The following is a 15,412-nucleotide window of genomic DNA, read 5'->3' on the forward strand; positions in this document are numbered from 1 at the left end:
AGGCAGTCAATAACATATTAATTCAGACATTTTAATAAAAATATTAAGCCTATTAAAATGAGTTGCAACTAATAATAAAAGGCACTGTGAAAATAAAAATTAAAATAGTAATAAAACAGTGAAGGAGTTATATGGGAACCCCAAACTTCTCAGTTTTTTTTTATGTAAACCTAAAACTACTCAAAAAACGAAAATCTATCAACTTTAAGAAATAGAAAGTAGAAATTGGGAACATACAACAATCTCTGAAGTGGGGCTTCAAATCTTGTTTAATTCTACGGCCTCAAAAACATGCAACAGTGTCAACCAGTTTAGCCCTCAGGGATCTCATCCTTTGTTGAAGCCACTGTCTAGATCACCCATCAGACAATCAAATCTAGGACATCTCTTATATGGTGGTTTTATATAAATTATCCTTCAGACTGTTACTTGACTATCTAATTACACGGTTACATCCTGTCTCTCCAAATAAAAGGAACTTTAGATAACTAAGCTGAGAAAAAAGCTGGCATGTAACACGGTGCCTTTCAAATGGAAGTGATAATAACCATATATATCTAGCTATTTACAAATTTATAGTTTATCAAACTCTAAGTACTCAATCTTTCCACTTAACTGCAAAGTGAAGTACCAACTATTAATGAAGTCCCTAGGGGATGGGATATGAAGGACTTTCTTCCCTTCATACTTCATATAATTTGCTTTTAGTGATTGGATTTTGAAGTTTTCCTTTCACTTTTGGGTTTCCTACTTAAACACAGCATTTTTGCAAAGGTCTATATAGGAAGAGAGCACATAAATGTTGAGTCAGTACACACAAAGGAAGACAGTATGGGATGGCTCATGTTCTTTTACTCTTCTCTTTTCCATGGTTGTAACATTGTTAGCAGTCTTCTGTAACAAAAGGAGATTCCTACCTAAATCAAGGCCAGAAATTACCAGTGTCAAATGACCAGTGTCAAATGGCCAGTGAAGGGACCAGATGCCACAGTCTTTCAACAACAGTGTTACGTTGCTGGTATCTTACTAACCTTCCTACCAATCAAGAGATTTGCAGATCACTACAGGAGGCAGCAGGGGCTATGGAAGTTTTATCTAGACAACAATAATTCCTGTGTTCTTGTACCAAGATCTCAGAGGGTTAGAAGAAGTCAGGCCAACATCTTTTTCTTTATCAATTACCAACTTAAATTTCTGGGCATCCCAAACCATGGCTTTAGATTAAGTGTGATCTTTAGAAACTCATCAAGAACTGCAGTTCCAGGAATTCAGTAATGACCTATCTATGCTCTCTACCCACTCAGGCAGTATTAGAAGTTCAAATGTGCAGGAAACTGCTTCACATGCCAATGACTGTCACCCTGCTCTACAGCATACCTCCCTGCCTAACATAAGTATTAGACATACCTCCACGTGTAGCCACTGTCAACAAAGAAACAGACCCGCTGGGATAAGAGCCAAAAATCATTGGCTGGAAAGTTTTCAAGAGAGGCAGACATTCGGTTTAGCCTTTAATAAAGTATGTTTGGAGCAATATAAATAATAAATTAAGAGTAATAGTCACCAGAGGGCTATTAATGTTACTGGATTTGTGACATCTTTTAATAAAATTATTATTACATCTCCTAAAACTCAAAGCACAGGAGACCATACTTTGGAGTTGGATCCACTACTTGCATTCTCAATCCATTTCCTTCCTTCTTGCTCTCATCACCCCTTATACCTCAACACAGACCCCACCCCCTGGCAAGCACCAACCCAGTATGTGATATCCAAACACAACACCTAGGCACTGGCTGTCTTCAGCTTAAAACATTACATACCCCATTTTCTAGCCATTCCTAGCTTTAGGTCATGCAAGTGTCCTCTTTGGCTACATTACTATGCTCCTCAAAACACTGAGTGATTGCCTACATTCTTCTGCACCTATTCTAAAAAGCGTAAAGACCTGAAAAACAGAGTTGCACACATGAACCCTCCTCCCCTATTAGAGAAGCCATATTCCTAATCTACCACCATAGAGAATCCAAGTTCCAGCAGCAATGAAATTTTGAGAGCCCCTGGAGTCCACCCTAAAAAAGCAGAGCTCCAACTCTGCCCTATCACCTACATCCATTCAATAAATATTTACTGAGTCCCATCATGCATAAAAGGCTGTGTGTGCCATGCCTTTCTTCTCAGGAAGCTATTCCTTCTCTCCTATGCATAACCATGCTCTCTACCCCTCAGGTAATCCCTTTGCCAACACTGAGACCTTCTTCCAGTGCTGGGATCCTTAATAATTTCTCTATATTCACCTAACTTCCCACATTACTGTATTTCTTAACCTAATTTGGGCCTAAAACCTCTGCTGAACAGTGTTTTTCTTTCTAGTTATGGTTGGACAGCCATCTCTAGTTACCACACTCACATTCTGATACATAGTTAAGTCTATTACCTTTTAGGCAATGGCTCTCACTTTATGTGCAGCAGAGTCACCTGGAAAACACATAAATATACAGACTGCTGAGCTAGCTGAAGAGTTTGCATTTCTAATAAGTTCCCAGGTGACACTCATGCTGCTGGTCCAGGGATGACACTTTGGGAAGCAATGCCTTTGAGAATCTAATGAAAAACTGCACATGCATATAAAATTTTGCATGCAATTTCAAGAGGTTCATGGATGCCCATTCACAGATAACCTTCTGCTCTATATTTCTTTCTAAGGAATGTTTAGGACATAGTGTTTCCGACTTGACCATAAGAAGTGCTAACTGTGGTAGAGGTGCGCATGCAAACACCTAAGAATGACAAGGAACTGCTTGGTATTGGAAAGTCAGTTCTGTCCAATGGCCTGCCCCCTCTTCAGTCTCACGTGTCTCTTCACATCCATGTGATCGTTTTTCTGTACTTCTGGTTTAATTCTCAGAAACAAAAGCACTAATCACTTCATATTTAAAAGGCTCTCTGGAATCAAACAAAACTATCTTATAGGTAAATATGTGGTCTGGTAGAAAGAACATCAACACTGGATTGAGAGAACTAGACTGAAATCTTGCTTCTGCCTTTTCTAAACATATGACCACTAAGCTTCAATTGCCTCATTTATAAAACTGGGGACTGCACAGGGAAATTATTTTTTCCCCTTCCAGACAAAGGTTATGTGAACCCACTATAAGGAATGAAGGGGGAAGTGGTTCTACTATTTAAAGCCAATGATTGTTATTTGTGGTTAGGAATTTAAATACTGAATAGAGAATGAATGTCTAAATTAAGAAAATGAAAAGATTAAATAATTTCTAAAATGCCTTCAAACCCAACATTTTGTATTTATGAACTCTAATCAGCATGTCATTATTCATATTTTCTATATATACACAACCATTTATTCTTTAACTCAGCATAAACTACGTAAGAAACAATCACACCTTCCCTTATTTTATCCTTCCCTTCTCTACTTCCTTCCCTCCAGTGTCTAACAACATTCCAACATTTCCTGGAAAAACACAATAAATATGAATAATAAGTTATTCTCCTCCCTCAAATAGGCCTGTGTAAAATACATCTTGTCAATGCAGAAAATCCCTTTTGAAGAAATTTCCCTCTGTATTTCCTCAACAGATAGCCAGAATCCATTAAATTCATCCTTAATCTATTCAATAAGATCTCTCAGGACTTGGCTATTATAAATACAGCTCAATTTGGTATGTTTTACTTTGTAAAGATCTACCAGGCATTCTTTTCTCAATCTACAATCCTATCTGTTTATTGCAGGAACCCTTAGACTGGATGTAATATGAGTAAAGGTTTGGGTGTACACAAATATCTATCAAAATTACCCCCAAAATACCAGGCTCTATAAATCTATAAATTATGCAAACATTGAGCAACTTCTACTAAACAGACCTCTTGTAGAAGACGTGGATCCAGGCAGTCACCATCATCATTAAACAAAGACTCCCAGCTCTCCTCAGTAGCAGCACTTCCCTCCACACGAGACATTTCTGTTGCTTTCGGTTCCATGGGTATTTCCATAGATACAGATTCTGTATCAGGAAAGGATACACCAAATTCTATATTCTCTGAGTCATCTTCCTCTTTTGTTTTGAACTCTTCAGCAGTTTTTAGTTCATGCAATGCCTCTGTTATATCACCAGTACAATCTAGATCATTGCCCAAGGCACTATCTGAAAGTATTTTTGTCCCATTTAACATACTGAGTTCAGAGTCCAAAAAAGTGTTACAATTACTACCAGCAATCTTCTTTATAGGTAAGGAGGAAGCACAATCTGACAAGCTCTCTATCAACTTTCCTGTTGACTCTGTGAAACTAGATGAAATACTCTCAGCATAAATATCTGAGCAAGCAGTCAGATTGCTGAAATTTTCCATGTCATTCCCACTTCTAGTTACATGAAGAGGGGCTGTATCTGCACTCATTTCTAAATATTTTGAGAAACTACCTGTGTTACTACAGGCCTCATCAGCTGTTCTAACTGCAACTACACAAGGGCTGCCCATAGTTATCTGATCAGACAAGACATGTGTAATGTCCACCTTACATGCCTTATTGGTAATGTCACCTACACTCTTCGACTCATTATCTGTATCTGTTTCATGAGCAAGGAGAGCTGTATCAGAAGGTTCATACTTTATACACAAGTCATCAGCAGTGCTGTCATTCTCCTCACACTCTCTAATCACTGTTGGATCAAAAATGCCATTTATGCTCTCTAATTTGCTGACTATAGTCATTTTATGAAAAATGTGATCCACAGTCTCAGGAATGGAACCTGTACCTCTCTGACCCAAGATGAAATCTGTACTGTTGGCTACATCACCAACATTCTCAGCTTCAAAGCCTACACAGGTTTGGTCAGTGACACCATCCGGACTTCCAAGAATAGAAATTGCAGTGATGCCTCCACTGCTGGGAGTCAACATTCCACACGATGTTTGCATGCTTTGTTGTACAATTCCAGAATCAGAATTCAGTTTTACAGGTACAATCATACTCTCAGGTTTCAACACAGAATTAAAAACTCCAGGAAACTGGGATAGTATCTCCACAACCTTGGCATCAGTTTCAATTCTGCTTTCTAAACCTCTGCCTTCAAATGTTTTGCCACTTAATTCATGCCTACTGACATCACAGAATTCCACATTTTGGAATGGTTTGTTTAGAACCTGGGCCTCACTCATTTCTGAGTAAGACGGAGATAGAAGCAACTTCCCAGGTCCCGTCACATCTGTGGTTTCAACCTCCAAACGCTCCACCTGCTTTGGTTTAAAATGTCTTTGTAAAGGTACCCTAGGTATCCCAGGATTTGGGATGCTTTGCTGATGTCCTTGGGATAATGTTTCTTTGGATTCTGTAGTACCCCTCTTAACACAAACCCTATCTTTCTTTCTTTCTTGAAGGCACATGCCTTTTCTTAATTTTGTTGAAAATTTCTTTCCTTCTCTACGGTTGTGCTCCTTTTTATCGGGATTAATGCTTAGGCTCTGAGTCTCAGATTTGTCTCTAAAGATCGCCTTTTGCAAGAAACAATCTTCTTTTTGTTCTTCTTTCACCACGGAGCTAGGTGGACCACAGCTTTTTTCCTCATCACCTGACTTGAGCAGCACTACACCCCTTCGAGCTTTAGGTACATAAAGTGCCATGTCAGGCCTTCTGGCTCGAACTCTGCATCTCTCTGCTCCTTGCTGCATGGTACCACCTCAATCTGCAAGAAGAGAGAATAATTTAATTACCAAAGACTAATTACAATGTACTGAACCAAAAGACTTTTAAAGACTAGGTAGAGGGCCTACTAATTCATCCTACAGAAACCCTCAAGTTAAAAGAAAGCAAAACCTGCCATAAAATAATGAATGTAATCAGGTAGGCAACTAAGGAAAGTAAATTCCAAAATAATTTATGAGCCCATGAATTTTATCCATATATCCTCTTTCTTCGTATTCCCAAAACCCTTTATCTCTACGTCCCAAGTCCTCTCTACCTTTTTAACAAGTAGCCTTATTTTGGCTAAATTAAAAGATTATTAGAAAAAAGTGACTGCCAGCTATTAAGTACGCATAAAACACTACTCTATTCTTAGAGCCCAGAATTTACACTGAAAAGTATATGCAAGGAGGACCCCTAAAAACACATTTGTTCAACATAAATGTATACACATAAATAAGATTTTTAAAAATAACTTGAATGTAGGCTAGAAAACGAGACAACAAATCCAGGACTGCCTTCTAAAAGATGTTTACTATTTAATCAAAAGACCAACTATAAATTTTTCTTCCAGCAGCAACAAAAAACAGCAATAAAGCAGGATGAAGAAGAGTGGAGAATAAGAAATGTGATGAGACAACTCACATAACTGCTTGACAACCTCCACCACGATTGGTCAATGGAAATTAACAAAGGGAAAAAATTTAACAAACGGTTAAATAAACCTTTATCTACTATGAGAAAAATACAAGAAAATGTGCCAGTCAACTTCATATTGAGTTCTTTTAATCTTCAAAATAATACTATAAAGTATTAATGTATCCACAGTAAAGAGAATAAGGTGCACTACATAGCAAAGAAACACCCTTATACACTCAGAAGCACTCATTGCTAAGATTTCACCACACACATTTCAAAGGAAATAGATAATAAGAGAGAAACTATTTCCAGATCCCTAAACTCTAACCTGATCCAGAATACTTTCTCAGTGAAGAAGCTGGGCTCTCATGGCACAGGCTGTTTTCTTTTCAGCCCAGGTATATACCATGGCCATGGCCCTGATCACCAAGTGTTCCCAGGAATTCTCTCATTCCTTTTCTCTTCTGATGACTTCATTATTATCTAACCCACAATTCATGATAGATTTTCTTTCTTTCCAATTGTGAGTGAATAGGACTTTAACATTTAGACATGCCAGGATTTTTCAAAAATGCCTACCTTTCAAAAACAGAAGTACTAAAGTGTATTTCATTGGAGGGGATCCCACAGACATCATGTGTCTTGATCTCAGGTAACAACGCATCTGACAATATACATCATGATGAACTTCTTTTTTTAAATGTTTTATTTATTTATTCATGAGAGTCAGAGAGAGAGAGAGAGAGAGAGAGAGAGAGAGAGAGAGAGAGGCAGAGGAAGAGGGAGAGGCAGGCTCCCCACCTAGCAGGGAGCCCGATGCGGGACTCGATCCCAGGACCCTGGGATCATGACCTGAGCCGAAGGCAGACGCTTAACCATCTGAGCTACCCAGGCACCCCATCATGATGAACTTCTGCATGTAATATGGAAAATGTGGGCTACTTAATAAAACTAATAGCACCCACAGCAAAAAATAATAGGTAAAAGTGAATTTAGGATTATTTAAAGGTGATCTGTGTCCCCAACAGCCCTTTGAAATTCAACATTTTAAACAATAATTTGAATATAAGCAATAAACACTGAGTGCTTATCAAATCTGCAACTGACATAAAATCAATGATTAATAAATACCAAAAATGATAAAATTACAATATTACTTCTACAATCTAGAATGCTGTGCTGAAAGCACTATGAATAAATACAAAGATCTACTTTGATTTAAAAAAAAAAAAAACAACCCAACACTTGACTTGTGTATAATTTGCACAAAAAAATGATTTAAAAGCTTTTACTTCATCTACAAAGTCAATAAACCCAAAAGGTAGCTATGTGGATATTTAGAAAGGCAACACAGTCTTCGATTAGATGGCTCAGAACATTTACCACACAAAATATGGTTAAAGGAACTAAATAAAGGTATACTTCTTGCCCAAAAAGGTCTAAATGGAAACATCCAAACTACCTTTATACCTGAAGGGTTGGTTGCTCTACAGAAGCAATAAATGTTCTCTTCACTGTTTCTATGCTTCTATGTTTCTCAGAAGTCAGTACCAGAACCAACTGGTAGAAATTAAAGGAAAACATAGTTTAACTCAATATATAGAACTCTAAGAGCTCTCCAACACTATTATCAGGTAATGAGCCCTGTCTCTATAGTCTGGATGATTGATACACTAGAGAAAGACTTTCTATCTGTAGATGGGTCTGGATTTATTTTAAGCATTCTTTGAACCTGAATTCTATGATTCTGTTTTATAATAGGCATATAATCAAAGGATTCAAATTTAAAATTATTTCTGCTATAGCTAATGACTTTTAAAACTCAACCTTTCTTTTTTCTTAATGCCCACATGTCATGATATGATTCCCTAAAGCTGAAAAACAGCATAATAAATTTATACCATCCACTTCTTGCCAATACACCGAACTCCATTATGCCATGACCAGCAAAGTGCTGGTAAATGTTTAGCAACCAGCTTTCCACATGTAATTCAGAGTACTGGCTGATATTTTCATTTACATCAATGATGTCAACAATGTGAATAACATCATTGCTGAAGTGGATAATCATTTTTGAATTGCAAAATATATTCTCAAATTTTTGAGCTATGTACAACGTAATAGCTAAAGACATGACACTTTTAAGTTTGCGTTATTAGCATTTTCTCCATCACCTTACATCTAGACAAGGAATAAACAATAAATCAAGCCCTGATTTATGGATTTGCCTAACTCTATGATGTAAATATTCCCACCATAGCTAATTTCAAGCTATCACTGTAACATCACTGAAAACAGAGCTGGGAAGAAGACACACAGTAGCACACCATAATATGTTATTTCAACTTAAAGGTACAATATTCATAAATAATTTCAAGAACATAAATCATAGTAAAATATAGTGAAATAATTAGGAAATGATGAATTTTAAGTTCTATTACCTTTTTATAAATGCCATTTATTTAATAATAAGCTATGTAATTTAATTTTTAATGATGCCTGTATTTAACAATCAGTTTGCATAATTCCTAAAATTTTAATAATCAGCTCTCAGGCCAGTAGGAGATGCTCCAATACACCACTGGCTAGAACAGTTCTTTCATAATAACTTAAAGACCTACAAAAAAAGAGAAGCATCCCCATCTTGTGGACTTTCAAGATAATGCCAATTCAGTTTAAAGCCCTGTTGTGTTTTTGTGAACTTATTTTGCAACTGTAGGCACGAAAGGCCTTTAACACGGGGAGAAGGGGTGCCTGTCATAAACAATTTTTAAAATGTACCTTAAAAATTTCCCACCCAGGTATTTACTAATAGCACTTGATGTTTTATTTTTCTCTTTACATGGTTTTAACTTTTTTACAATATTCCACATGCTTTAATTGGTCCAGTTTGCTTCTTAACTGGAGAGAGAATCAGTTATTTGGGGTGTATTCTGCAGCCAACTTATCCTGGAATAGCTATCAGCATGCAATTCCGTTCAAAATTATATTATCTAAAAGAGACAAAAATTTATTTTCTTTTATGATGGTGGGCAGTTAATTGCTAACATACACCTTTAAAATATTTTAGGCCAAACCATCTTTTTTCTATACTATACTTCTGAACTCTAGGATTATATGTGAGAACCTCTCCACCAATTGCTTCTACGGTTTCAAATAAGAGCAAATAATCAGTAACTTCCCCTAAGTACCTCTCCACTCCATCTTCATGAGTAAGTGAACTAGCACAAAGCAAATAAGGCTTTTACGTTTTTATAACAGAATTTTAATGCTGTTTGTCCATGTTTGGCTTATAAAACATATGGATCCCTCTTCAATTAACAGCAGAGAATACTGGCACTTAAGGCATTCACTGCATAATTCAACCATGAACTTGATTTGATTCAGTACTTACCAATGGCTCACTTGAGACATCTGGTATTTGAGAGAAACTGCCCAATGGGCATGTTAACTATTCCTTCTTTGAGAACAAATTAAGCACCATCACTTTGTTAACTCATTAAGATACATCATAACAACAGCATATATCTTACCTTTTTACTTGGAAATAATTTCAAATTCACAGATAAGTTACAAAAGTAAAAATACTACAAAGAGCACCTGTACATCTTTTACCCATATTTATCTACTGGTAATTTTACCCCATTTGCTTATCATTTGCAATCGTGCATGCTCCCACTCTCTACACACACACACACGAATTTTTTTTTAAACCTTTTGAGGGCAAAGTACAGACATTATGGCCCTTTATCCCTAAATACTTCAGAGTATATTTTCTATAAATAGGCATATTATACAGTTAACAATGTCGGCAAATTTAACATTGATACTTTTATCAAATCAAACATAGGTATTCCAATTTTGTCGGCTGACCCAGTAATGTCCTTTACAGAATATTTCCCTCTCCAATACTGGATCCGGTTTAGAATCAGGTAATGCATTTAGTTACCACATCTCTTTAGCCTCCTACCTTCTAGAATGTTTCCACAGCCTTTCACTGTATTTTATGACATTGACATTTTGGAAGACTGCTTCCCCTCCCACCCTTTTTTTAATAGAACATTCCTCATTTAAGGTTTGTCTGATGTTTCTCATGATTAGATTGAGGTTATACAGTCTCAGCCATATTAGGTTATATATTCTCAGAATAGTACACAGAGGGTCATATGTCCTTCTCAGGGCATCACATCTGGAGGCACGTGATTCCCATCTGTCCTTCAGTGGTGACCATTATTCTGATTACCTGGTCAAGGTATCGTCCAATTTCTCCACTGAATAATTACTGTGTATTTTCTCTCTTGCAACTAAAAGCAGCCTGTGGGTAACACTCCAAGAGCATGCAAATATCCTGTTCCTGATCAAAATTTCCCCCTAGATTTAGCATCCACTAATGATTTTAATCCGATCCAATCTTTATTATGATGGTTGCAAAATGACCTTCCAACTCTGAAAGTCCCTCCACATTTACTAGTCAATCCTTGGTATTTTTCCTGAAAGCAGAAGTAAACCATGTATCTTCACTCACCACAAATTTCCTAAGTTAAAATTCAATGTTAAAATCTGTTTTCACAGTTGGTGGATATAGGAAATGTTTACCTGAAAAACATTTTCTAACTTTTGCAAACCAAAGTTGTAAGTAACTCTATCATCTTACCCCATCTCGCATGTATGAAAAAGAAGGCAAAAAGGCATGTCTCTCGGACAAAGTTAACATAATCCCTTTATCAGGGATAGCGAACATGTCCCTTTCTGCTCTTTTCCAGAAGACACAGAATTAACTTGGGTATACAAACACAATGATTAATCCATCCCAGATGTCTGGTAATATTTATTTCTCTGTCCCTTTTTAAAGTCATCTCAAATTCCTTTGGGAAGGAGGCAAGGTACAATCAATTCATGTATGTTAATAAACAGAAAAAGGATCTTCTCTGTAACACCTCCATATCATTAATTTCTGCTCTTATCTTTATTATTTTCTTCCTTCAATTTTCTTTGGGATAACTCTATTCTTCTCTGATTAACTTCCTGAGTTAGTGACTTAATTAGCTTTATTCTAAAGTTTTTGTTGTTGCTGTTATTACTTTCGTATTATAAAAAATTTCAAACATACATAAAAGGAGAAAACATTTATATAATGACTCTCAAATACCCATCACTCAGCTTCAAATGATGGTCAGTGTTTCCTCACTTTATCTGTGCACACATTCCCAAATATCATTTCATTTTTTCCTTAAGTACCTCAGTATCTATCTTTAAAAAATTAAGACTTTTTTTTTACACAAAATCATAATACCAATATACACCTTAAAATGGGGAGGGAATAATTCCTTATATCATCACATTTCCAGTGCCCAAATTTTGCCAACTGTCTCCCCCTTTCTTGAACACTTGGTTTGTTAAAATCAGGATCCAAAAAGATCTACAGACTGTCTTTTAATTTATAAGTGCCTGTCAATCTGTTTTTATTTTCCTATCTTGCCATTCATTTGTTAAAGAAACTGGGTTATCTGTCCTATAGAATTTCCTGTATTCTGGAGTTTGCTGATTGCATTCTTGCAGTATTGTTCAATAAAGTCTCATATATAGTCTATTTCCTATAAAGCAGTGGTTGATCTAGAGGCTTGATAGGATTTCGGTTTAATTTTTTTTATAGCAAGAACATGTCTTAAATGGTGCTATGAACTTCCTATTGTCTGATACCTGAAAGCTATGATATCTGATTGTCTCCTTTTTGTAATGTTAACATTGATCAGTGGGTTCACATACCGTCAGCCTGAACCATTCACCATAAAGCTTTGTATGAGACTGTCACCCAGTGGTTTTAGCAACCTCTGATGAATACTGCCAAGACATACTATTTCATCAGGGTTTACAAAATGATGACATTCTAGTTTTTGTTCTTTTTGAATTCATTAGCTGAAATTCTTTTATAATGAACTTTCATCAACTATTTTGTGACTCTGAGGTACAGTTTATATGGGTAACACAGAATACTTGATTATTTATTTACCAGTTTCTGAACGAACTGGTTCCATGGCATCTTCCAAAGGTGACCATTTTGTTGATTTTTTTTAAAGATCTTATTTATTTATTTAATTGACAGAGATAGAGAGAGAGAGACAGAGAGAGGGAACACAAGCAGGGGGAGTGGGAGAGGGAGAGGCAGGCATCCCACTGAGCAGGGAGCCCGGATGCGGGGCTCGATCCCAGCACCCTGGGATCATGACTTAAGCCGAAGGCAGTCGCTTAACCAACTGAGCCACCCAGGCACCCCTCTTGATTTTAACTTACTATGTTTCAATCTACTGCAATAATTATTCTTCTTGAAGCTCAAACTATCTTTGACCAATGGCAGCCCCATCAGAGGGCCTTTTTTTACATAACCCCAAGTTGTCTTTGACAGTTTCTTCTTTTCCTTTTTTTATGACAAGATGTCCTACTATGGCCTACCCAGAGCTGGAATTAGCCACATTTTTCAAGAAGCCCTGATTTATTTTAATGAAAAATAGTATTTTAAAACCACAATCTGGGCACTAACATGAGTTTACTGCTACATGAGTTTACTGCCACTGCTACTGGTCATTGTGTCTAAGCCCTTTTAGATCTCACAAGCTTTTTGATTCCTGGAAAGAAATGATAATGAAATACCTATTTCTATGCTTCTTCCATCTCCTAAGTTATTTAGAAATATCTGCCGATATATATTTTATTTTTAAATTGATTTCCAACTTAATTACACTGTGGTCAAAATGAGATCAATTCTTCAAAATTTGTTGATTTTGTTTTATGGTCTAGTAAATGGTCAATTTTGGTAAATGTCTCATCTGTGCCTAAAAATAATGTATACTGACTAAATTTTGGGGTGCTGTATGTGTGTGTAATCATTAATCAAGTGTATTGAAGTATTATTCAAGTGATATCTTTACTTACTATCTGTCTGCTTAATTAATCATGGGTATCACATGTGTCTTCATTAAATCATGTTTATTAAAGCACTGTTCAAATCATATCCTTATTATCTGTTGGCTTAATTAATCACTGAGATGTATATGTAAAATACCTATTTGTGGATTTACTGGTTTCTCTGTTTTTGTATATTAATTTTTATATTTTTATGCAATTTTTTGATGTTATAGATACTTATATTTAGAATTATTTTACTTCCCTGGTAAATTGTTACTTTTACCATTATGCAGCAATCCCTTCTATTGTTGAATTGGGGGGGTACTAAAGTGTTTTTTGTTTAAAAGGAATATAACTATGCAACTTTCATTGGTATCATTAGGTATCTTGTCTTTTTACTTTCAACCTGTGTTACCATGTTTTAGGTTTGTCCTTTGCAAAAAGTATACAACTAAACAGGGCATTCTTTACCCATTCTGTCAATGTTAATCTTTTAACGAAAATTTAGTCCATTTACATTTATTGCAATTATGGATCCATCTGGGAGTATTTCTACCTTTTTATTTTGTGCTTCCTTTCCATTTATCCTACTTTTTATAACTTTCTTATTTTCCTGCTTTAAGTTTTTTTCTCTACTGCTCAAAAGGCTCTATAACCTTATTTCTAGTCTGTTAGTGTTTTAACATGAGTGCTTATCTAAATATCTAAAGTTAACTATTATTTGTATCTGTCTCCTAAACAACTGTACAATGCTTTTATTTCACAATGCCTTCCATATGTACTCTTAGTTTTTGTCTGAAAATATCTTTACACTGTTCCCATCCTTTAATGGATTTTGACTTTCATTGTTACTGTTAAGAAATGTGTTGTCAGTCTGTCATTGGTTTGTAGGTAATCTCTGTTTACTCCTAAGATATTCTTAAACTATTCTCTTAGGCAGAATCCACCATCCCCATCACTGGTTTTCTCTCCAAATTTGCCTGTTCTGCATCTTATCCTATCCAATCAGTTTTTAAATTTTAATGACTAAGGTTTTGTCACAGAAGTCATATTTACCTCCTAGCTTCCCCCTGATCTCCCTGGTATTATGTTTTTTTAAAAACTGTGTTGATGTTGTTCTGATATTTGTTTTCTTCTTTTATCTTTAATCATTTTTAAACATTTCCGTTTTATCTTTTAATGTTAATTGTGATTGTGGCATTTGCTTATTTTATTAATTTTTATTATAACATCAAATATTTATTATTGAACAGTTTTACTTTTGAAATTCTTGAGGATTTAATTCTGCTGTGTTTTGTATCACTGACTTTTGCTTAAGGCATGATCTTTCGTTTTCTTCTGGTAATTTTGGGTAGTGAGCTGAACATCAGTGGGGCTTTATCTATGGGAATTTCATACAGCGAGACTACAAGTGTTCCTTCTAAAGAGTGGTTCTCCATTAATGTCAATTTTTAAGTCTGAGGTTTTCTGGACCATCCAGTAAGTATAACTATGAAACACAAACCACATAAGGGTAAAACAGTAGCTACAAAATCTCAGGAAACTTTTCCCCTTCACTCAGAACCCAGTGAAAACAGACAAGCTTCTTATTTTCTTTCTTATTTCCCTAATTTTTTTTCTAGTCTACCCTCTGAGTAGGGTACAACCCTTTGAGAATTAAGGCTTTAGGGGGTGAACTCAGTTTCTAACTCATCTCTCCCAAGCCCAATGGCTCCACTCCTATTTCCCACATGGCTATTACAATCTAAGCTTCTTACTTATCAAGAACAGCAACAAAAGCAAAATAAATTTAAAAAAAAAACTAAACAACACAGGAGTAATTCCTTAAAATTATGGCCCATCCATAAATGGATCTATATCCAAAACATAATACTAAGTTAAAAAAGAAAATTATAATCCAATCTTTTTTTTTGCACAAGTGTGTGTATGTGTGCACATGCTCGCACATGCATACGTAGTGAGCAGTCAATACAGGCTGTGTTTCCTGGGTTAGAATCCCAGCCCCACACTTGATTAGCCCTTACCTTAGACAAATTACTTAACTTCACTGGGGCAAAAGTTACCACTCTCAGCCTCAGTTTACTCAGAGGATAATAACAGACTTATTCATAGGCACACTGAACAGATTAAATAAAATGATCCATGTATACAAATTTGCCAGTCATG

At 35.9% G+C, this 15,412-nt stretch overlaps 1 protein-coding gene across 9 annotated transcripts in view; it reads right to left on the reverse strand.

Moving 5' to 3' along the window:
* Positions 1-15,412, reverse strand: part of R3HCC1L (R3H domain and coiled-coil containing 1 like) — a 96,298-nt gene that overhangs the window by 33,276 nt on the left and 47,610 nt on the right. For 6 of the 9 annotated variants that reach the window (XM_028098528.2, XM_028098531.2, XM_088020139.1 and 3 more), the window contains one exon: positions 3,886-5,705. The exons of the other annotated variants lie outside the window; for them this stretch is intronic. In XM_028098528.2, coding sequence (XP_027954329.2) covers positions 3,886-5,691 — 1,806 coding nt within the window. In that variant the 5' untranslated portion in view covers positions 5,692-5,705. The remainder of the gene's footprint in view (positions 1-3,885; positions 5,706-15,412) is intronic. 9 annotated transcript variants of the gene reach the window in all.

Source organism: Eumetopias jubatus, unplaced genomic scaffold (genome assembly GCF_037043125.1).
Source record: "Eumetopias jubatus isolate StellerSeaLion01/CBP00866 unplaced genomic scaffold, mEumJub1_p1.0 scaffold_17, whole genome shotgun sequence".
Classification (NCBI taxonomy): domain Eukaryota; kingdom Metazoa; phylum Chordata; class Mammalia; order Carnivora; family Otariidae; genus Eumetopias; species Eumetopias jubatus.